The sequence below is a fragment of the Magnolia sinica genome, chromosome 2, assembly GCF_029962835.1.
Source record: "Magnolia sinica isolate HGM2019 chromosome 2, MsV1, whole genome shotgun sequence".
NCBI lineage: Eukaryota > Viridiplantae > Streptophyta > Magnoliopsida > Magnoliales > Magnoliaceae > Magnolia > Magnolia sinica.
In genome coordinates, this window is record NC_080574.1 from 125,464,877 (window position 1) to 125,489,076 (window position 24,200).

Sequence of the window (24,200 nt, forward strand, 5' to 3'; positions counted from 1 at the left end):
AGCTCTCCAACGATGATAGCAGCCTATAAAAGAAAGAGGAAAGTGAGAGAGAGGGATCTTCTAATGTGAGAGAGAGAGAGAGAGAGAGAGAGAATTGTTTAAGAGTTTTTATTTCTTATTTGTTTGTTTTTATGATTTTTTAGAGATTTATCCCACTCATGTCGGGCTAAACCTCTTGGCTAGGGCTAAGAGGTGAAGCTTGTGGCGTGATGGGACTGATTCTACGACTTTGATTCATGCCATGAACTATGTTGATTCTAGTTTTGAATAATAGGAATATTTTCAGTTTTTAATGGTTTGTTGTGACTGAAATTATAATAGATCTGTGATGGCTTTAAGTATCCTTGTTCTATTGTTGTGATTACGCAGTTAAGAAGTCCTGTTGTTCACCATCGTCTCCTAAGCATGATTAGATGATGACACCCTTCTTACTGTTCATACATCACTCAGATTGACTGTAAATTGGTTTAATTCTATTGTTTGCTTTGTCTCATGGGCATGGTTTTGTGATTGAATCCATTCTAATTTACACCTATCTGATCTCTTGAAAACTAGATTAGATGAAGTTCAGAATTGATTTTCAGGTTATATCTTCCAACTGGATGAAGATGGGACTCAAAGTCCGGTTGAGTTCATGAATCGACCGTAGATCTCCCTGATCTCTACAAGTGGATCCTCTGAATCCCTAGTTTCCTTCCTCTGAATTCTTTAAGTTTTAGATTAGTATTTCACTATTATTCCTCAAAATTATTCGATTTAGATTTCATTTTAAATCTAGTTCTAGTTCTAGTGAGTTTCAGATTACGTACAGGTTTCAGTCCCTTGGGATTCGACCTCGGTCTCATCGAGTTTATTACTACATCACAGCCCTATACTTGGGAAGTGAACAATTACCGGTCGATGTTGTCTTGTGTTAAGGGTCGAGGTTGCCGTGTGTTAAGGGTCAAGGTTATCTTGTATTAAGGGTCGAGGAAGTCATGCATTCACTACAAAAAATAGAACAAAGGCCACAAATTATATTTGTAGCGAAACATCATAGCTATGGTTTTAATTCGTAGCCATTGGTATACCTTAGCCATTACATTTGAAGGATCGAGGTTGTCATGTGTTAAGGGTTTGGGTTACTATGTGTTAACCGTATCCCTTAACACATGACAACCTCGGCCCCTAATACATGACAACCTACACCTTTGACACATGACAACCACGACCCAGTCTCTTAACACATGATAATTTCAACTCGTAACACATGACAAGTAGACCTTTGACACATGTCAACGATGACCCAAACCCTTAACACATGATAACCTAGACTCTTAGCGCATGACAACTAAGACCCTTAACACAATACTAGATCCTTAACACATGACAACCTTGACCCTTCAAAAGTAATGGCTACGGACTAAAACCGTGGCTATTATTTTTCGCTACAGATCTAGTCCATAGTCTTTGCTCCATTTTTAGTGGTGAATGCATGACTACCTTGACCCTTAATACATGATAACATCGACCTTTAATACATGACAACCTCAACCCTTAACACATGATAATCTTGACCTTTAACACATGACAATTTTGACTCTTAATGCATGGCAACCTCGACCTTTAATGAATGACAACCTCGACCCTGACCCTTAACAATACAAGGGTATTCGTATATTGTCTGTGGGGTCCACTATCATATATGCATGGAATCTATTCCATCTATTAACCTCAGAGTTTCATGGAAGGTCATGGTTGGAAGCATGATCAACATTCGCCAGTCATATTGACCCCATCACAAAAAAAAATAGTTCGTATCAAACAGACACCATTATAAGTTATCAGGTTTTGTGGGCCACACAAAGATCATGTTAGTAAGAAGTTAATCTTTCTATATAAATAGATGGCTACAAAGAAAATGAATGTATTGGATCTAGGTTCTAGTAGGCTCAATAACTAATCCTGTCCACGTCACTTACTCGAAATCGGATACTCTGTAACTTCTTCTTTACTCAAAATCGTACGGTTGCTAGTCCAAATACAATGGTAATTTGACCTGAAAAACTTTTAAAAACATGCCAAATGACTATCATTGGAATGTTTTAAACTTCACTTCTTTTCAGGAATTTGGCAAAACTACAAGGTTATTATGACCAAAATCCCTTTATATTACATAATGAGACATGAATAGGTACGGGCCACTACCATTTGTTGTCGTACAACATGTTTTTTTATACCACAAATGTATCACACGTTTAGGAAATCCGATCTGTGAAGAAGGTTGGCACCAATGTTAAGAAGGCATAAGCTGAAAAGACTGCTTATTTATTCACGACATTGGCTAAATCTACATCTTGGATCAGATGAACAACTGTTCATTGATTTTAGTGTTGTGGCCCCACCTAGTGTTTGATTTAGGATGAATTTAGTTACAGATGATAATCATGATAATACCGTCCTTTTGCATGGCCCGTGTGCCACATGTGAAACAAATTTTGGTTAGAGTGGGACGCAGATTGGGTACTAACCTGATGTAGAACGTGTCACAGATGCGTTCTTAGCATGGTTGGGCCAAAAGGTGGACCATAAATTGACCGTAACTTTTGATCCAGGTATCATTACGGGGTGCAAAACCTGTTAATCTTTACTGAAACAGGCCATCCGAGGTGAACGGAGCCACAATATAGGTTGCATCTATCCATTTCGTCAGAAAATGCATGCTTTCAGCTCAAAAATGATTTTTAGGAAAATATTACTATTTTTAGTAATTCTGAATTTTTAATATTATCCTATTTTTAGAGTTTTAGATTTTTTTTTTTAAGAAATAAATTGTAATTATGCTAGGACTCTTCTAGTAAAAGTTTATTTGAAATTTTTATTTTTAGAAATTAAGCTTTGAAAGAGTTTTATTAGAATTAGGATTTTTATTAGAATTAGATTTTTTCCATTTTTGGTAATTATAAATTTTGGGGGGTTTTTTTTTTCTCTATATTAATAGTGTAATAGGGACATACATATCAATCATCAATAAATTTATTTTGAATATTCTAGAATTACTTCTAGTTTATATCTTCCTCGTGGATTCGGGGCATCTCTGTGAGGAGTTCAAAGAAGCTCCGTGAATTCGGAGTAGTTATCCCTGCGAGGAAGATAGTGCTCGACCTCACGTCCTTCCCTACGTCAATTGGTATCAGAGCGAGCACTCCCCTTAGGTTGATGACAAACAACAAAGGTATGAACCAAAATCCTATGGACGGTAATTTAGAGATTCTTTATTTTTTGAAAAGAATGGAAGCTTTCCAGCGAGAGGATCGACAAGTCATGCAAGGATTAGAGGCTTCCATCGATCGCTTGATGGAGGTCATATAGTCATTTTGTGTTCATGTCAGTGATCCGTCCCCAGTAGGCATTAGAACTTGTAATCGCACTGATCGTAGGATGGTGCCAATAGTGAACTACAAGATCACTCCTGAAAAGGTAGGATCTAGCGACATGATTCCACAACATTGTAGACGAGGCATTGATCAGATTGATCTAACGGATTAAGAATTCAAGATGAAAGTTGATCTTCCCAGTTTCAATGGCCAATTCTACTTCAATGACTTCCTTGATTGGTTGCTTAAAGTTGAGTATTTCTTCGACTACATGGACATCGTGGAAAAGAAGAAAGTTAAACTTGTGGCCTAGAAGTTGACGGGTAGAACTTAAGCTTGGTGGGAACAACTTCAACTTCAGCAAACGAGACAGATGAAAGCTCCAATCTTCACGTGGTTGTGGATGAAGCAGTTGTTGCACACGCGATACCTTCCTAGAGATTACGATCATATATTATTCCAATGAAATCAAAATTATTGGCAGGATAACCGATCAGTAAGGGAATATACAGAGAAATCCCATTATTTGTTGGCGAGGGATGACCATGTCTAAATGGAGTTGTAATAGGCCATAGGAATCATCGGTGGCAAACATATGACTCTTGTGGGGACGAAAAACCAACCCAAGACTTCTAAAGTGGAGGGACAATATCTCATAACTGAACAAGCCTTTGTTAAACAATATGAAGAAATAGGAGATATATATGCATTAGTTGAAAAAAAAATATATGGACCCTATGAACATCCCAAAGGATTTGGAACCAGTGTTGCAGGCATTTAAGGCAGTTGTACTCGATGAACTCCCTAATAAATTGCCTCCCATACGAGATATACAAAACCACATTGATCCCGTATTAGGGGCAAGTCTGCCTAATTGCCCACATTTTAAGAAAGAATGCGAGATCTTGAATGCAGAAGTGAATGAACTAATTGATACTAATCAAGTCAAGGAAAGCATGAGTACATGTATTGTGTCAGCTCAAGAGCTTAATGCTAAGTAAAAGAAAATGTCTAATAAATATTGGCGTCAAAAGTTAAATCAGAATCATGAGCTAAGTCCCTTATGTAACTCGAGGATGAAGGTTTTTTTTTTTTTTTTATAAGTGGAGGGGGGTCTGATGTAGAACGTGTCACAAATACATCTTAGCATGGTTGGGCCAAAAGAAGGTAGACTGTAAATTGATCGTAACTTTTGATCTGGGTATCGTTATGGGGCGCATAACCTATCAATCTTTACTGAAGCAAGCCATCCAAGGAGAGCTAACCCACAAAGTGGGTCACATCTGTCAATTTTGTTAGAAAACGCGTACTTTCAGCTCAAAAATAATTTTTTAGAAAAACATTAATATTTTTAGTAATTTCAAAATTTTAATATTGTCCTATTTTTAGAGTTTTATATTTTCTTCATTTCTAGCAATAACTTGTAATTATGCTAGGACTTTTCTAGCAAAAGTTTATTTGGAATTTTTATTTTTAGAAATTAGGCTTTAAAAGAGTTTTATTAGAATTATGATTTGTATTAGAGTTAGAATTTTGATATTTTTCATAATTACGAATTTTGGGTTTTATTTATTTTTATATTAATGGTGTAAAAGGGACATATATATCAATCATCAATAAATTTATTTCGAATATTCTAGAATTACTTTTAGTTTTTATATTTCTTGGTGAATTCGAGGCATCTCAGTGAGGAGTCCGGAGAAGCTCCATGGTTTCGGAGTAGTTATCCCCTGAGGAAGACGGTGCTCAACCTCACGTTCTTCCCTTGTCGTAACCCTACATTACCCGACCTCGCACAGGTAGAGGGTTAGAGTGGCGACCGTGATGTATGGATTTTTTGCACTGTCCATCCATTTTGCTATATCATTTAAGCGTTTTAACCAAAAAAATGAGGCAGATCCAAGGCTCAAGTGGACCACACCACAAGAAGCAATGGTGTTTGATCTCCTCTGCTTTTTATGGTGTGGGTCACTTGAGCTTTAGATCTACCTTATTTTTATGCTTTCAAATGATATCTCAAAATTAATAAATAATGTAGGTATCATACATACAGGACCAGAGAACTTGGTGACGCCGGCACACTAATGAGTTCAATAGTACATGGGTCCTTCCTCTTGCTCCGGTGGTAAAGGGTTTGAGTACCCATACGTGGTGAAATTCCAGGGTGTGTGCGTGTGTGAAAAAACAAGAAGAAAAAAAGTCAATAGTATGTGGCACACGACGCAACCTACGTCATTTCTCTTTTGATTTATTTTCACCACTCATGGTTTTTGACATTTATAACATACCCCGTTACTTCCTAGACGTCTTTGAATCTGGCACGGAGAAATGATTAAAATACCCTCACTGTCAAAGAAAAACACTAAGTATGATCCATTTTCCCACAATCAACCCACTAAAAGTCTATTAAGTCTCCTTAATCCATGTACGTACAGGATGATGTGTTAGAGGACGAGGATTGCATCCAGCAGTGCACTAGATGTACCCTGTCCGGCAAGGCAATGGTAGACTGCCAAATGAAAACATCACGCATCGAGCCTACAATGGAAAAGTAAAGACTCCCCACATGAAATGGGCCCGTTTGGGTGGATCCCCAGGTATCGACCGAAGTTGGTGGATCACTAACTGTGGGTCCCACTGTGATGCATGTGCATTACATCCACACCGTCCATCCATTTTGACAGCGCATTTTAGGGCATGATCTAAAACACGAAGGAGATTTAAATCTTAGGTGGATCATACCACAGGAGATTTAAATCCTTTTTGACATTAGAACCGGCAATTGATGGAATTAAACGGTTGCTTGTGAAATCCAAATTGGGAGTGGATTAGGTGCGGCCCGGCCTCACCCAAGATGGTGTAGCCCTTACTCAGGGGTACACCTTGATGTATTTATTTTATATTTGTGCAGTCTCTCTTCATCCAGCTCTTTGTGACCTTTTCAAAGGGTTGGATGGCAAATAAACATTATAGAAATATTACGGTGGGCCTAGAAAGTTTCTAATGATAGGACTCTCAATCACCACTGTTTCTTATAGTATGGTCCACTTGAAAGACGGATAGACGGTGTGGATATAGAATACATACATAAAGTTGGGCCACGTGGTAATGGTTGCACCGTCTTGGGCCTAATCCACTCCCATCCAATTTGGGGAAGAAATCACGTTTAAAACACAAAAAACACAATTCACAAGTTTTGATGAGGAGTTTCACTCCATCTGGTGATTTCTCGATCAAGTCTTCTTGGGCCATTTGTAGATCAGGCTAGACCCAGAAGAGTTGGGCCAGATGGGTGTGGCATGCAAATCTTCTTCCAAAAATCTCCGTGCTGATCTGGAAAATCCTGATTAAAGCCATTCCTGTCCAGAATCAGATTCAGGACAGAGGTGTTCAACTGGCTTCGAGATGTGTGTGTTGTAAGGCAGATCAGGCCATTGGGCAGTCAGGCCACGATATAGAATCAATCGACCACTTGTTTCTTACTAGTAGCATGGCATCATCGGCCTAGGAATATCTAGAGAGGAAGTTCCATATTCTGATTCAGAATTCACTACAAGAAATCCTACTTTTAGCAACGAAAATTTTCGTCGCTAAAAGCCAAAATTTCATAGCTAAAGAGTTTTAGCGACGAAAATTTTCATCGCTAAATTCGTCACTAAAAGACCGACGCAAAAGGGTTTTATCGGTGAAAAATTCGAATTGTCGCCAAAGGCAAGCTTTTTAGCGACGAAAATTTTCATTGGTAAAAAAACTGTACAAGACTTCTAGTAGCGAAAATTTTCGCTGCTAAAAATAATCCTTCCACTTTTAGCGACGAAAATTTCGTCGCCAAAAAAATTTACAAGAATTTTTGCTGCTAAAAATATACATTCCACTTTTAGTGACGAAAATTTTCGTCGCTAAAAAAAATGTACAAGATTTTTAGCAGCAAAATTTTTCGCTGCGAAAAAATATACGTTCAACTTTTAGCGATGACAATTTTCATCGCTAAAAAAACTTTACAAGACTTTTAGCAGCGAAAATTTTCGCTGTTAAAAATATACGTTCTACTTTTAGCAACGAAAATTTTCGTTGCTAAAAATAATTACAAAACTTTTAGCAAAACTTTTACCTACGAAAATTCTCGTAGTTAAAAGTCTCTTTTTTTAAAAAAAATATTTCAGCACAAAATTGCTGGAATATTTTTCTTGATATACACCTGTTATAATATGTATACCTGTTATAATATATTTCTTCATATTCTTCCTGATATACACTTGTTATATAATATATTTCATCATATTCACATTCACATCCATATAAACCCAAACTAGTAAATCCATCCAAACATAAAAATACATTAATCCAAACATAAACAATCTTATCGACATCACATTCATTCACGCATAAATACATATAAGTTTAACATCATAAACAAAAATACAAGAAATCACAAAGATAAAGGCGGAGGTGGCGGGGCATCGGTGGGTAAGCGTGCAGTGAGAGCCTGAAACAACTTGCCGTGGTAATCCTTGAACTGCTCCTTGATCATGTCGTCGACAGCATCAGAGATGTGCGGAACACTCAAATCCAAGTCAAATTTATCCTGCAGTTTCGTAAATAATAGATTAAGGTAATAAACTTATTAAGAAAATAACTTAACCGTAAATGAACTTTTATAAAATAAATTAGGATTTATAAGTATAGGTTTAGGTTTAGGTTAACGTTAAGGTTAAGGTTTAGGTTAAGGTTATAGGTTTTGGTTAAGGTTTAGGTTTAGGTTATAGGTTATAGGTTATAGGTTATATAGCTTTAGGGAATTGAGAATAGGTTAAGGTTTAGGTTTAGGAAATCGGGTTCAGGTTCAGGATCGGGTTTAGGTTTTGGTTTTCATGTTTAGGTTTAGGTTTAGGTTAGGGAGTTAAGATTAGGATTAGGTGTAGGTTTAGGTTTAGGGATTTAAGAATACATTTAGGTTTTAGTTTATAAGTTTATGTTATAAGTTTAGGTTTAGGTTTTAGGTTTAGGTTATAGATTATAAGTTTTGGTTATATGTTATAGGTTATAGGTTAAGGTTTAGGTTATAGGTTTAGGTTTAGGTTTAGGTTATAGGTTATAGCTTTAGGGAATTGAGAATAGGTTAGGGTTTAGGTTTAAGAAATCGAGTTCGGGTTCGGGATCGGGTTTAGGTCGGGTTTTCAAGTTTAGGTTTAGGTTTAGGTTAGAGAGTTGAGATTAGGATTAGGTGTAGGTTTAGGTTTAGGGATTTGTGAATACATTTAGGTTTTAGGTTTAGGTTTAGGTTATAGGTTATAGGGTAAGGTTTAGGTTAAGATTTAGGTTAGGTTATAGGTTATAAGTTTAGGCTATGGGTTATAGGTTATAGGTTAAGGTTTAGGTCATAGGTTTTGGTTTAGGTTAAGGTTATAAGTTTAGGTTTAGGTTTAGGTTAAGGTTAGGTTATAGGTTTAGGTTAAGGTTTAGGTTTAGGTTATAAGTTATAACTTTAGGGAATTGAGAATAGGTTAAGGTTTAGGTTTAAGAAATCAGGTTCTGGTTCGGGATCGGGTTTAGGTTTGGGTTTTCAAGTTTAGGTTTAGGTTCAGGTTAGGGAGTTGAGATTAAGATCAGGTGTAGGTTTAGGTTTAGGGATTTGAGAATACATTTAGGTTTTAGGTTTAAGTTTAGGTTATACATTATAGCTTTAGGGAATTGTGAATAGGTTAAGGTTTAGGTTTAGGAAATCGGGTTCAGGTTTGGGATCGGGTTTAGGTTTGGGTTTTCAAGTTTAGGTTTAAGTTTAGGTTTGAGAGTTGATATTAGGATTAGGTGTAGGTTTAGGTTCAGAGATTTGAGAATACATTTAGGTTTTAGGTTTAGGTTTAGGATTTAGGATTAGGTTTAAGTTATAGGTTTAGGTTATATGTTTAGGTTTAGGTTATAAGTATAGGTTATAGGTTCAGGTTTTGGTTAGGTTATAGGTTAAGGTTTAGGGAATTGAGTTTAGGTTATAGGTTTAGGTTATAAGTATAGGTTTAGGGAATTGAGACTAGGTTAAGGTTTAGGTTTAGGAAATCGGATTTGGGTTCAGGATCGGGTTTAGATTTGGGTTTTCAAGTTTTAGGATTTGGTTAAGGAGTTGAGATTAGGATTAGGTGTAGGTTTAGGTTATATAAGTTTAGGTTAAGGTTATAGGTTCAGGTTATACATTTAGGTTATAGGTTTAGGTTTAGGTTAATGTTATAGGTTTAGGTTTAGGGATTTGAGTATACATTTACATTTTAGGTTTAGGTTTAGGTTTTACATTTAGGTTAAGGTTACAGGTTTAGGTTCTAAGTGTTGGTTATAGGTTTAGGTTTAGGTTAGGTTATAGGTTAAGGTTTAGGGAATTAAGAATAGATTAAGGTTTAAGTTTAGGAAATCGGGTTCGGGTTCAGGATCGGGATCGGGTTTATGTTTGGGTTTCCAAGTTTAGGTTTAAGTTTAGGTTTGGGTCCACCGTGAAGGTTTAGGTTTAGGTTAGGTTATAGGTTTAGGTTTAGGGAATTGAGTTTAGGTCACAGGTTATAGGTTATAGGTTATAGGTTAAGGTTTAAGCTATAGGTTAAGGTTTAGGTTTAGGTTATAGGTTTAGGTTTAGGGAATTGAGAATGGGATTTGAGATCGGGTTTACGTTTGGGTTTTAGGTTTAGGTTTAGGATATAGGTTTAGGTTATAGGTTATAAGTGTAGGTTTAGGTTTAGGTTTAGGTTTTAGGCTTAGGTTATAGGTTATAGGTTTAGGTTTAGGTTAAGGTTAAGGTTTAGGTTTAGGTTTAAGTTTAGGTTATAGGTTTTGGGATTTGAGAATAGGTTTAGTTTATAAATATAGGTTTAGGTTATAAGTATAGGTTTAGGTTTAGATTTTATGTTTAGGTTAAGGTTATAGATTTAAGTTATATGTTTAGGTTTAGGTTATAAGTGTATGTTATATGTTTAGGTTTAGGTTTAGGTTTAGGTTAAGGTTTAGGGGATTAAGTTTAGGTTTTAGGTTTTAGGTTTAGGTTATAGGTTAAAGTTATAGGTTAAGGTTTAGGTTTAAGTTTAAGTTATAGGTTTTGGGATTTGAGAATAGGTTTAGGTGAAGGTTATAAGTTTAGACTTAGGAAATTGGGTTCGGGTTCGGGATCGGGTTTAAGTTTGGGTTTTCAAGTTTAGGTTTAGGTTTAGGTTAGGGAGTTGAGATTAGGATTAGGTGTGGGTTAAGGTTTAGGGAATTGAGAAGATGTTTAGGTTAAGGTTATAAGTTTAGGTTTAGAAAATCGGGATCGGGTTCGGGTTCGGGTTTCGGTTTGGGTTTTCAAGTTTAGGTTTAGGTTAAGGAGTTGAGATTAGGATTAGGTGTAGGTTTATGCTTAGGGATTTGAGAATACGTTAAGGTTTAGGTTTAGGAAATCGGGTTTGGGTTCGAGATCGGGTTTACGTTTGGGTTTTAGGTTTAGGTTTATGTTATAGGTTATAAGTGTAGGTTTAGGTTTGGGTTTTAGGTTTAGGTTTAGGTCAAGGTTAAGGTTTAGGTTATAGGTTTTGGGATTTGAGAATAGGTTTAGGTTATAAGTATAGGTTTAAGTTATAAGAATAGGTTTAGGTTTAGGTTTTATGTTTAGGTCAAGGTTATAGGTTTAAGTTATATGTTTAGGTTTAGGTTATAAGTGTAGGTTATAGGTTTAGGTTTAGGTTAGGTTATAGGTTAAGGTTTAGGGAATTGAGTTTAGGTTTTAGGTTAGGGAGTTGAGATTAGGATTAGGTGTAAGTTTAGGTTTAGGGATTTGAGAATACATTAAGGTTTAGGTTTAGGAAATCGGGTTCGGGTTCAAGATCGGGTTTACGTTTGGGTTTTAGGTTTAGGTTTAGGTTATAGGTTATAAGTGTAGGTTTAGGTTTAGGTTTTAGGTTTAGGTTATAGGTGATAGCATTAGGTTATAGGTTTAGGTTTAGGTTATAGGTTTTGGGATTTGAGAATAGGTTTAGGTTATAAGAATAGGCCTTAGGTTACTCTATGTGCATAACGACCATACTGTTAAGATTAATCCTCTTATCTTCATTTACAAAAACTAGTGGATGACAAATTATGTGTAACATACAAAGCTGGTTCAACCACTTATGCAATTAGGGAAGGTTCAAAAGGGCCAGATTTCCACATCAAGAATTAGTTGCATACATATGATACAGAAGGACAAAAGTATCGCCTTCAACATGACTGTCAAACAAGTTTCCCCACCAAAAATTAAGATCACAAACCATCATGGCATGTGTCCAATTTTTGTGGAAGCACAAAGTAAATGATTGATACACATTGTGCACAAGATGACCAACCTTGCATACAAAGGTCATTTTCTCAGCTTAATCCAGGGATGCTAGAGACAACTGAGAAAGATCTCCAAGGAACCTCATGAGCCTCTCCACACCTCAGATTGCATATGGTCATGGTTCAAATGTAAAATGGTAACACGAAAACAAAAAATTAACATCACCATCATACATGGAATTTGACAAAAATGAACTAGGCTCATGTATCATACTTTCAAGGAAAATGTGTACCTCCCTTGTTATGTCAATAGCATGAGGACCTGAAGTCAAGGATTCGTGTACCTGATCAGAGTTCAGAGAAGTTATTAAGAATAGAAACATGACCAAATGACAATAAGCCAGCTTATAAAAATAAATGGTTAAGATTTTTAAACAAAATTATCATTATGGTTTCAAGGAGGGTCCATTTATCTCCCCAATGTTGAGTCATCTCAAAAGCAAAGGATTAGCAAAAAGCCAAAAACCGAACAATAGTATTGCAAAGGACCAGTGCAGCTAAGTTACAGTAAAGACAGCACACAGAGAAATGGAGAAATTACAACGATTATTTTATATCGGGAGGCAAAGAACACTAAGTACAATATAGCTAACAAAGGAGTTTTTTCCTAGAAACATTGTGATTTTAAGACTGAACATTAGGTGAAAGAAAGCAATGGCAATTTCAGAACCAAATGACACTTACACAGATTTCTTAGGCATTAGACTTCTACCAGTTTGTAGAAAGTCTTATTGTTGCATACATGGAATATTGTTGCAGCATTTTCTTAATGATTTGTTTACAGCACATCCGTAGCAGGCTTGGATCAACCGCCTAGCTCACCAAACCATGGACTGTTCTTGCATCTTTTTTCTTAACTGATTTCTTAACTGATGGTTTGCAAACAGGCAAAATTGAAAAAGCTGAAACAACAGTCGAAATTTGATGGTGGAGCATGCATATTTTTAGATTTCCCACCTTCATTTTGCTAATGATACACTCTGTGGCAGACCATTAAATTGGTCAAGTTACTACGAATTTTTTAAGCTAGATTATTTACATGATCAGCAACACCCTGTCTATCATAACCAGCATCTGCAACCTATCATCCAATACAAATGATGGGAAGTTCATTGTATTGGATGGAATTAACTATCTTCCTCTAGTTGATCAGAAGGAGATTCTCCAATGTGACTTATAGAGTTGTGGCCCACCTAGATGGAAGGCAAATCTCTTAATTAGATCTCAAGCAATTAAAACACTAATGTAGATATCCATCAAACTGATCTTCAGCCTAAAATTCTTATTCAAAAAAATAAAAATAAAAATTTAGATGACTTAAAGTAAAATGTGAACCAAAGATACATTTGGGCAAAAACCCCAATATTAGCCTCCAAGAGAATTGGTACCTAAATAGTACAAACGACACAACAATGTCAAAATTATTTAATTTTCAATCTTTTTTGGCCAACCTTTATTTATTTTTTTCAAATTATGAGGGATTTCAATTTTTCCATAAATGGTTGCTTCACTACCATGTGGGAAAGATGCACTAGTATGTCCACATATATAAAGGACACAAACCAGGACATCAAATTTTTTATTTTATCCACTTGGAAATAAATACATGATAACATCTGTTGGCAGGCAAAAGGAAAACATTAGAAGAGAAATAGTCTGCATTTGCCTCAAAGCCATTTTGGGAGAGGAAAAACATAATATGTGATTGTAAGTTCTTGTATTTCCATGACAAGATCATCATTTCTTTGATTTTCATTTTCTTCCTAGGATTTTTATTACTAACCATTTTCTTGAGTCCTATGATTACCATATTGTGGCATACCTAGGAGTAAAACAACCTAATTTTTTAGGCCATAAGTTTTAAACAATGTGGCCCACCTACTGAAAATCTCCTAACCATATTGGCAATGTGAAGATCCCCATTGTGACATGTCCCAACCAAATGTGGTACCTTGTTACATGCTCAAAAGGGACATCTATGAGGTGGAGAAGAATTGATCCTCGTGCAATTGGGAGAAACAGAAATGCAAGGCAATACAATCCAATTGATCCCAAGTGAAACCCTGTAAGTTTCAACATTCAAAGACTGCACAAAGTAATATTTCATTAAAACCTGCATTCTTTTCTTCTTCTTCTTCTTCTTCTTCTTCCTCTTTTGTATTGTAGTCATTCTGTAATATTCCTTCCCTTCCAAGAAAAAAATGGCTAAGAAAAAAATTGTAATTGCATTTCAGAGTCCAAGTTCCTTCTCTGTTAGTGACTAACATGGAACTTCACTATTAGGCATGACGTTTGCCAGGCTAGCTTATCCAAGCCATTAATACCACGGCCCCATCAAAGATGGACCATGCGCCCCAAATCTTCCAAATTGAAGAATGCTAGCCTTCCAGTAATCTTTGGCCCTTTGCCCTTAAATGTGGTATTTTAGCACACTTACGCATGTATTTGTATGCAAATAAACAAATGATTAGCGTTGTCTGACCGAGAAGATTTTTGGGGCATAGTCCATTGATGATGAGAGACACTTGTTCAATGGCATGGATCACCAAACCATGGGCCACACATGTACAAAATCCACACACAATAGGGAAGTTCCATGTTAGTCACATTTCAAAATCAAACAAAGAGAGAGCAAGGTATTATTTATCACACACCATGAAACAGAAGGATATAAAAAAGTTGTTCTTTGTCCTTTCTCCATCAAATGCATGTGGAGATGTATACATGCGGGTTCCTTACAATAAAATATGTTCATCAAAACCACCATGCAGATAGAATAAATGAATGAAAAAGAAGATCTATGGAATGCAGATGAGAACAAAACAAAGCAGGTCAATGTGACAGTAGATTTGAAACCAAAATGAATGTAGAGTGCTTATATGATTAACAGTTGCATTGCCCTTCCTTCCCTTGAAATAACATCCATCAGCTTGTGCAGAAAGTGACCAAAAGGCCCTCTATATGCGAAACCATAGAGCTGGAAATTAAGATAGGATAGACGGTAGAGTTAAACAATACTAGACATCTTATAGACATAGGTTCCATTATACATAATATATGTGCATTGGCAACTACAAGACATTCAATGCAGAGTAATTATATGATTAATGACCCAAGTCTTTGTACAGTATACATGGGATCTCAATTCTAACAGGTGGGCCCCATGGTTTGGTAATCCAAGGCCCAACCATTGATGTGTTGTGCCCCACTGTTAATGGAACATGCCCTAAGAATCTCCCAGATTGAACCAATCTTGCAATTTTTCTTTAAGTTGAATGTAGAGTGCTGTGTATTTCTCTTCTTAACTAATTGTCAGCCTCAAATTGGAAAAGCTAAGATTGTCCTATTGAGTATAGTTGGGAGCATAGACCAATAGTCTAGATTACCAAACCATGAGCCCCACTTGTCGGAATTGAAAACCTATAGAAATTCTACAAAGCCACTGGTCACAAATCATATAGTTCCTCATCAACAAAATGCTTAAAGAAAGCTCTTTTTGGAAAAATAAAATTTATGAAAGAAAAATAACATTCAAATTCATTTCAGCTGTCCTCATCTTCAAGGATCGCAACACAAACAGTAGATTATCTCTAGCAACAAAAGGTTACAATTTGAAATTCACATGTGAATGCACATCATCATGTTTAAACACACAGTCGGGGAGCATATTTGATTCTAAAAGAGCACTTAAGCGCATACACTCAACTTATTTGGTTGTCCCTTCAGCCAAGATGGAGTAATAAGAAAGATGGCCTCCGTTTTCATCAACACAAAAGTAACCCAAACGGATGAAGTGAGATAAAAAGTCCAACAAAAACATGAAGAAAAGAAAATGAAAATGAAAGCCATTTTCAGCACCTCTTCTCTACCAACATAAAACAGAACAATAATAATAAAAATAATAAAAATAATAATAATAAATGGAGGAAAAGAAACTTTTTTTTTTTAGCAAAGGAAGATATCCTTCTATTTGTAACCACTTAGTGTATGAATGTATGTGAAATGCAACCCACCTTTACCACAGAGAGAGAGAGAGAGAGAGAGAGAGAGAGAGAGATAACCTAAACCTAAACCTAAACCTAAAACCTAATGTATTCTCAAATCCCTAAGCCTAAACCTACACCTAATCCTAATCTCAACTCCCTAACCTAAACCTAAACCTAAACCCAAACCTAAACCCGATCCCGAACCCGAACCCAATTTCATAAACCTAAACATTAACCTATTCTCAATTCCCTAAACCTATAGCTTATAACCTAAACCTAAACCTAAACCTTAACCTAAACCAATAACCTATAACCTAAACCTAAACCTAAAACCTAAATGTATTTTCGAATCCCTAAATCTAAACCTACACCTAATCCTAATCTCAACTCCCTAACCTAAACCTAAACCTAAACCTAAACTTGAAAACCAAAACCTAAACCCGATCCCGAACCCGAACCCGATTTCCTAAACCTAAACATTAACCTATTCTCAATTCCCTAAACCTATAGCTTATAACCTAAGCCTAAACCTAAACCTTAACCTAAACCTAAACCTAAACCTATAACCTATAACCTAAACCTAAACCTAAAACCTAAATGTATTCTCAAATCCCTAAACCTAAACCTACACCTAATCCTAATCTCAACTCCCTAACCTAAACCTAAACCTAAACTTGAAAACCAAACCTAAACCCGATCCCGAACCCGAACCCGATTTCCTAAACCTAAACCTTAACCTATAACCTAACCTAAACCTACACCTAATCCTAATCTCAACTCCCTAACCTAAACCTAAACCTAAACTTGAAAACCAAACCTAAACCCGATCCCGAACCCGAACCCGATTTTCTAAACCTAAACCTTAACCTATAACCTAATCTAAACCTAAACCTATTACCTGCACTTATAACCTAAACCTATAACCTAAACCTAAGCCTAAAACCTAAACCTAAACCTAAAATCGAAATGTATTCTCAAATCCTTAAACCTAAACATAAACCTAATCCTAATCTCAACTCCCTAACCTAAACTTAAACCTAAACTTGAAAACCCAAACCTAAACCCGATCCCGAACTCGGACCCGATTTCCTAAATCTAACCTTAACCTTAACCTATTCTCAATTCCCTAAAGCTATAACCTATATACTATAACCTATAACTAAAACCTAAACCTTAACCTAAACCTATAACCTAAACCTAAACCTTAATCAAAACCTAAACCAAAACCTATAACCTAAACCTTAACCTATAACCTATATAACCTATAACCTAAACTTATAACCTATAACCTAAAACCTAATCCTAAACCTAAACCTAAACCTATAACCTAAAACCTAAAACCTAAACCTAAACCTAAAACCTAAATGTATTCTCAAATCCTTAAACCTAGACCTACACCTAATCCAAATCTCAACTCCCTAACCTAAATCTAAACCTAAACTTGAAAACCCAAACCTAAACCCGATCCCGAACCCAAATCCAGTTGCTGTAATAATGTAGCCCAATCACATGGCAAGAAACAAGAATGTATCCCTTTTAACACATGCCCCTTTTTACAAAGCTTTAATTTTTGTTGTTGTTTCTATTAAGTTGAATTGTAGCCCAATCACATGACAACAAACAAGAATGTATCCCTTTTAACACATGCCCCTTTTTATAGAGATTTAATTTTTGTTGTTGTTTCTATTAACTTGAATTGAAACACTTTTTTGCATTATTTGCTTGCATTAGTTTTATTTTAATGATCAGTTTTATTTTTAAAAAGTGCACACTTTTTTGGAAGAAGTTTATGCAATTCTTCATGATTCTGAATTATAATGTTTTGTTGGTTTAATATTTTTTTTTTTTCAAATGAAAGACAAAAAGAAAATTGTTGCTGATTTCTTTCCTTTTTTTTTATTTTATTTATGATGTTAAACTTATATATATTTATGCGTGGATGAATGTAATGTGGATAAGATTGTTTGTGTTTGGATGGATGTAGTTTATGTTTGGATGAATGTAGTTTATGTTGGATTTATGTAGTTTGGGTTTAGATGGATATGAATGTGGATATGATGAAATATATTATATAACAGGTGTATATCAGGAAGAATATAATGAAATATATTGTAACAGGTGTATATTGATCCTCTCAAATTTGAAAATGTGCTTTGAAGGCTCATAAGGGACGGTCCATGACAGTCCTTTTTAAGGACGGTCTATGGCCGTCCTTTGAAGGCTCATAAGAGACGGTCCATGACAGTCCTTTTTAAGGATGGTCCATGACCGTCCTTTTAAAGGACGGTCTATAGCCGTCCTTTGAAGGGCCATAAGAGACGGTCTATGACCATCTTTTTAAAGGATGGTTCATGGTCGTCCTTCGAAGGCTCATCAGAGACGGTCTATGACAGTCCTTTTTAAGGACGGTCCATGACCGTCCTTTTAAAGGACAGTCGATGGCCGTCCTTTGAAGGCTCATAAGAGACATTCCATGACCGTCCTTTTTTCATCAATAAGAACGACGGTTTTCAACCGTCCTTTAAGCAATACGACACGTTAAAATTTGACAGCCCATGCGACGGTCCATGACCGTCCTTTTTGGTCATTTGAGACGGTTTTAGACCGTCCTTTTTTCGCAGTTTTGGCATAGTGTCGTAAACATCTACAAGTGGTGCATGGACAAAGAATGGTTTCTCTACCAGGAAGGTGTTCTCATGCAAACTTCAAAAAGCTTCTGATTCTAGAAATAAAATGAGGGTTCGAAAAACTGGACATACATGCCATTTTGACACGTCTTCCTTTCACTGTTTCTCCCCTAATATTTTTAGCTCTTAAGTTGTTCAGACGATTGCAAGGACAGGATGGAGATGTTGCTAGGGAAGAGGTTCCTGTGACACCAAAGAAGATTTTTCAGATTTTGAATCAGACTATTGAGGCCTTGTCATCCGTTCCATCACCAGAACTGGCACTAAGATTGTACTTGCAGTGTGTTGAGGCTGCCAATGATTGTGATCTCGAGCTTGTAGCATATGAGTTCTTCACACAAGCTTTTATACTATATGAAGAAGAAATTGCAAATTCAAAAGCTCAGGTGACTGCCATACATCTAATAATAGGGACTCTTCAGTGGATGAATATATTTGGTGTTGAGAACAGAGATACACTTACACAAAAGGCCACAGGGTACTCCATAAAGCTTTTTAAAAAGCCTGATCAGTGCAGAGCAGTTTATGCATGTTCACATCTCTTCTGGGTTGATGATCAGGACGGCATCAAGGATGGAGAAAGGGTCCTGCTTTACTTAAAACGTGCACTAAGGATCGCGAATGTAGCCCAACAAATGGCCAGCGTAACGCGGGGTACTGGTGGGTCGATCACACTATTTGTAGAAATATTGAACAAGTACCTTTATTTTTTTGAGAAAGGGAATCCTCAGATTACAGGCTCAGTAATCCAAGGCTTGATTGAACTGATCACAATCGAGATGCAATGCGATAACACGATGCCAGACCCATCTGTGGATGCTTTCTTTGCTAGCACGTTGCGCTATATTCAGTTCCAGAAGCAGAAAGGCAGCGCGATGGGTGCAAAATACGAGCCCATCAAGGTGTGATGCACCTGATGTGAGTGGGCCTTAATTTGATCAGGTCATCACCAGCACATTTACATGATGAAGTTGAGGAATTGTTGGAGTTGCAAAACAAGTGCTGATTTGATTGCAATCAGTTGTATTCCTGATTTCCTGCCATGGCCAAGTCGAGTCAATCCGCAAGTGCTGGTGGATTTGGTTTCTTTTGCCTTGTTGTTGGGGGATGTACATGGGGTGCATACAACCTTGTACCCATTTTCACTTTTATTTTTATTTTTCCTTTTTATTTCCTAATTGTGATGATCGGTTTTTTTTTTCCTCCTGGACATGAAAACCAAGTTGCGTGGATTTTTTTAGTAATTTTAACTGATGCAACCATGTCGATGAAACATGTCTTAGTAATTCCGAGTCCATGGAGTAATTTTTTAGTTTCACATTGGAGGGGGTGTAGAAATACCATTAAGTTTCGACAGTTTGTGGCAATAATGTTATACATATCTATGGTGTTTTGTCCAAAAAAATATATCTCCTGGCATGAATGTCATTTCAACAAATAGATAGCATGCCATTTCAACAAACAGATAGCATGTCATTTCCTCAAACAGTTAGCGTATATCAAATATGAAAGACAGGAAAAGAGATACAAATAGAAAAAGATATCAAACCTATGGAGAGGAGCTTCACGGCGTGTGTTTCTTCAAGCAACAGATTCACGGCTGCTATAATGGAGAGAGAGAGAGAGAGAGAGAGAGAGAGAGAGAGAGAAGAGGGCATTCACGGCTGATGCATTGGAGAGAAAGGGAGGAGAATGAGAGAGATGGAGCAGAGATCGGGAGGGAGAGAGAGGATTAGGGAAAGAAGAGCTTAGGGAATGCTCTGATTAGGGAACGGAGAGAGAGAGAGAGAGAGAGAGAGAGAGAGAGAGAGAGAGAGAGATACCCATCTTTGGGGGCAGCTCTGTTTTGAGCGCGCCCTAAATTTTGGGGTCTTCTCACGGACGGACGTAGACGGTCCGTTTAGGGGCTCCGTGGGGCCCACCATGATGTATTTCATTAATCCATTCCGATACATAATTTTAATAAATTATTTTAGTTTATAACACCAAATTTCGGTTATATTGGAGGTCCAAGTGGACCACACCATAAGAAGTAACTGTAATTTAATATCAATGTTTCCTACCATGTGGTCCACTTGAGCCTTCGATCTGGCTGATTTTTTTTGCCATCCTCTAAAGTAATATTTACAAATACATAGACGGCTTAGATAGAACATATAGTTTTTTTAGGCCTCATAGAGCCCCTTACAATGCTATTAATTGTTAATGGTGTATCAACTTTTTAGCTACAGATTAAAACCATAGCAACTATATCTAAGGTTTATATCCATAGCAAAAAACTAACGTGTTCTGAATCCTTTCCCCCTTTTTTTGGTAGTGCTCGCGATGTGTTTGCTGAGATGGGTTTGCGGCCCAAGGGCCATCTGCTGAATCTATAAGCCACCTTTTCCTCCTTAGCGCTCGAGCGAGTGCTTTATGGTCACATTTCGCCGCCATTTTTGGGAGGACGCTAGCGGTAGTTTCTTTAGTGGAAGTAAGGCTGGAGCATTGGTGGAATGGCCCTTTTCCTAGAGGCCGGGCGGGATCCCTGTATAAAATGGTTCCCTGCATTATCATTTGGGAATTGTGGAGGGGTAGAAACTAGGAAAAGTTCGAAGGCAGTCACCCCTCAATTCAGATCCAGGCCTCCCGGGTTACAGGTTAGCTCCACGTAATCTGCAACAGGTGGTTTCCCAAAATTTCCCATCTTCGTTCTGATAGCTGGACCCTTTCTATGTTGGGGATGCGTCAAGTGTTTGTTGGCCCTCTTGCGAGTATGATCCAGGTCATCAAATGGATTAAACCCCCAGGGGGCTGGGTTAAAATGAATGTTGACGGGTCCACCAGGGGAAACCCTGGTTTGGTAGGGGGCAACGATATTTGTAGAGGAGAGACTGGTGAGTTCATCTATAGATTCACTGCAGGTTATGGTAGGGTGTCGAACATTAGAGTGGAAATCAGGGCCATTCATGACGGGTTGCTTCTGTCTCAGAAAGGGCTTCACCAAAATCGTTATGGAATCAGATTCCCTACTGGTCATCAACTTCCTATCTGGGACTAACTGGCCAGGGTGGAAATGGAGATATTGGTTGAGTAGGATCAGCGTTTTGCAGAAGAAAGGGGAAGTGAAATTCCATCATATCCTTAGGAAGGGTAATGGGTCGGTAGATAGGATGGCAAGAATGGGCAGCAGGTCCCAGCCCTCAGCCCTGTTCCACACAGCCACTGCCATCCCAAGGGAGGTAAGGGGTCTCATCTTCCTTGACAGGGTGGGCCTGGGCACGCTAAGGAGCTAGCCCCTTTCGCAGATCCCCCTCTCTTGTCCCGTGGCCTTTCCTTGTCAGTTTTTTTTTCTAGCCTTATGATAGGTTTCGGTCAGGCCTTTCCTTCCTGTCAAACCTGAATATATAGAAAGTTTTGTAAAGCTTTTTGGTGAAATGAAATCAAAGATTTTTTTTTTTAAAGGTGGGCATCAGTACATGAATGCATGGCTGATTTCAAAGTCAAAAAAGACAAAAAAAAAAGAAGCAATTTATTAAGTGCATAAACCTTACTTTCAATCACCACTGTAGCCCCACGTAAACCTAAGATCCCATCCGTCCATTCTAAAGAAAACAATCCGTTGGGATCATACTTGGCCATTGCAGCCATAAACATGTCTCCTTTAGACCCATACTTAGCTCTTGCTCCTAAAAACCCAATGTTTCTATTCTTCCCCCAATGAGGCAATCCATTGTACTTGAACAATGCCATTTGCTCAATATCTTCCAAGACATCTTCATTAAGTCAAGAAGTTGCAGGAATGTGAGATCTGTAATAGGTAATTTTGATATCAAGAGAGTCATCCACCTTCCCAAGATAGGCTGTCGAGTTTCGGACGAATATGTACATGTCTCTTAGTTCCTTCACATCAACGAAGAAGTTAGTCACATTGGTTAAGGGTAATTTGCCTCACCACTACGCTTTTTATTGTTTCAGAAATCTAGAAGATGAGAAATTCAGCCAGGTATGATGGTACCAGCCCAGGCAGTAGCAAGGCGATTAGCTGGGTCAAATGGCTCCTTAGTAATATCTTTAAAGACTCCCCTCTTTTTAATTCGATCACACCACACCTTGGTCTGCCCTATGCCTTGTCTTCAGCCAAAAGATGTCATGTGGTCAAATGGAGTAGGCCGCCTAAGGGCTGGGTGAAATTAAATATCGATGGGGCTGCGTCTGGGAATCCAGGCTCGTCTGGGGGCAGCGGCATATGCAGGAACTCTAATGGCGACCTAATTTTTGCTTTTCATTCTGGATATGGTTAGGATACCAATAACAGGGAGGAATTTTGGGCCCTTCATGATGCAATGGTGTTCACTATCTCGTAGGGACTGAACAACGTGATCATTGAATCAGATTCTTCTTTTGTGGTCAACACCATCAATGGAGTCTCCCATCTGCATTGGAAGTGGGACTACTAGTTGTGGAGAATTAAAGGGCTGCAGAAGAAAGCCAACTTCTTTTTCTATCAGATCCCCCGAGAGATCAATGGGCCGGCGGATGGGGTTGCGAGAGTGGGAGCCGCCAACCAATCCTCACTCTAGACCGACAAGATGGCATCCGTTCCAAGGCTGATTAGGGGCCTTTGTTTTGTGGACAAAGCTGGGATTGGTGCCTTAAGGGACTTCTGATCAGCGGTTTTTTCTCTTCCGTCTTTTTTTTTTTTTCCCACTTGTCTAGTGATATGATAGGTGGCCGGGCCTTTCTTTTTGTCGGCCCTTGCCCGCCCGAAAGCGGCCTGCTTGTAAGTCTGATGTTGGATTGAAATGCTTTCCTTTTTTGTAAAAAAAAAAAAAAACATTGGTTAGGGGTACGCTAAAGGTCATTTGATGAAAGAAGAGCCCTTGGATTCTTGGGTCCCACCCACAAGCTGTGAACAACTCATCATCACTACCGTTAAGACATGACCCTGATTAATAAACACATATCAAAATGTTAATAATCAATATCCATACAAATAGGGTCACATGGAGGCGATTAAATGGTAAAAGATCTAGCAACAGGTTCAATGCAACACATGCATAAGATTTCATTCGAATGAATATTTTCTCCAAAGAAGAGAACTTTTGTTATCAAACAGCATAATGAGACTACAAGGCTAACAAGTCTTATTTAATTAATAAGAGAGTAAGAAAACTCTAATATTAATGAAAATATGTAAATAACTTAAATTTGTTTTATTGGAAGCAGATTGCATCGTGGATGATAATTTGTCAAGACAGGAACTTTGTGGGGCCCACCATAATGTATGTGTTTTATCCCACTGTCTATACATTTTTTCAGATTAATTTAGGTTATGAACCCAAAAATGAGGTAGATCCAATGCTCAAGTGGACCACACCATGGGAAATAGAGGTGATAATGACCCAGGCCCGCCATGATTTTTATTTGCCATCCAACCTGTTCATAAGGTCATATAGGATGAAGATTTAAAACACAATTATCAGCTTGATCCAAAACTTCTTCAGCTAAGTTTTTAATGGTAGGCGTTTAATCCCCACTGTGTGGTCTACTTGAGCCTTCTATCTACCTCATTTTTGGATTAATATCCTCAACTGATTTGGCCAAATGGATAGACACTGGATAAAAGCCATACATCACGGTGGGCATGTTCACACTCCAAGTATAGGGTTGTGATGTAGTAATAATCTCGGTAAGACCGAGGTTGAATCCATAGGGACTGAACCAAGTACGTAATCTGAAAGTAACCTGAACTAGAACTAGGCGAAGATGTAATCTAAATCAGGTGAATATGAGGGAATAATGGTGAAATATTACTCTAAAACTTGTAAAATTCAAAGGTGGGAAACTAGGGTGCCAAGGATCCA

General features: G+C 37.5%; 1 protein-coding gene across 1 annotated transcript; it reads left to right on the plus strand.

Moving 5' to 3' along the window:
* Positions 1-18,324: 18,324 nt before the first annotated feature.
* On the plus strand, positions 18,325-19,710 carry LOC131227390 (vacuolar protein sorting-associated protein 35B-like). Its single transcript, XM_058223189.1, has 2 exons — positions 18,325-18,355; positions 18,406-19,710. The coding sequence occupies exons 1-2, from the start codon at positions 18,325-18,327 to the stop codon at positions 19,260-19,262; spliced, it is 888 nt and encodes a 295-aa protein (XP_058079172.1). The 3' UTR covers positions 19,263-19,710.
* Positions 19,711-24,200: the final 4,490 nt, after the last annotated feature.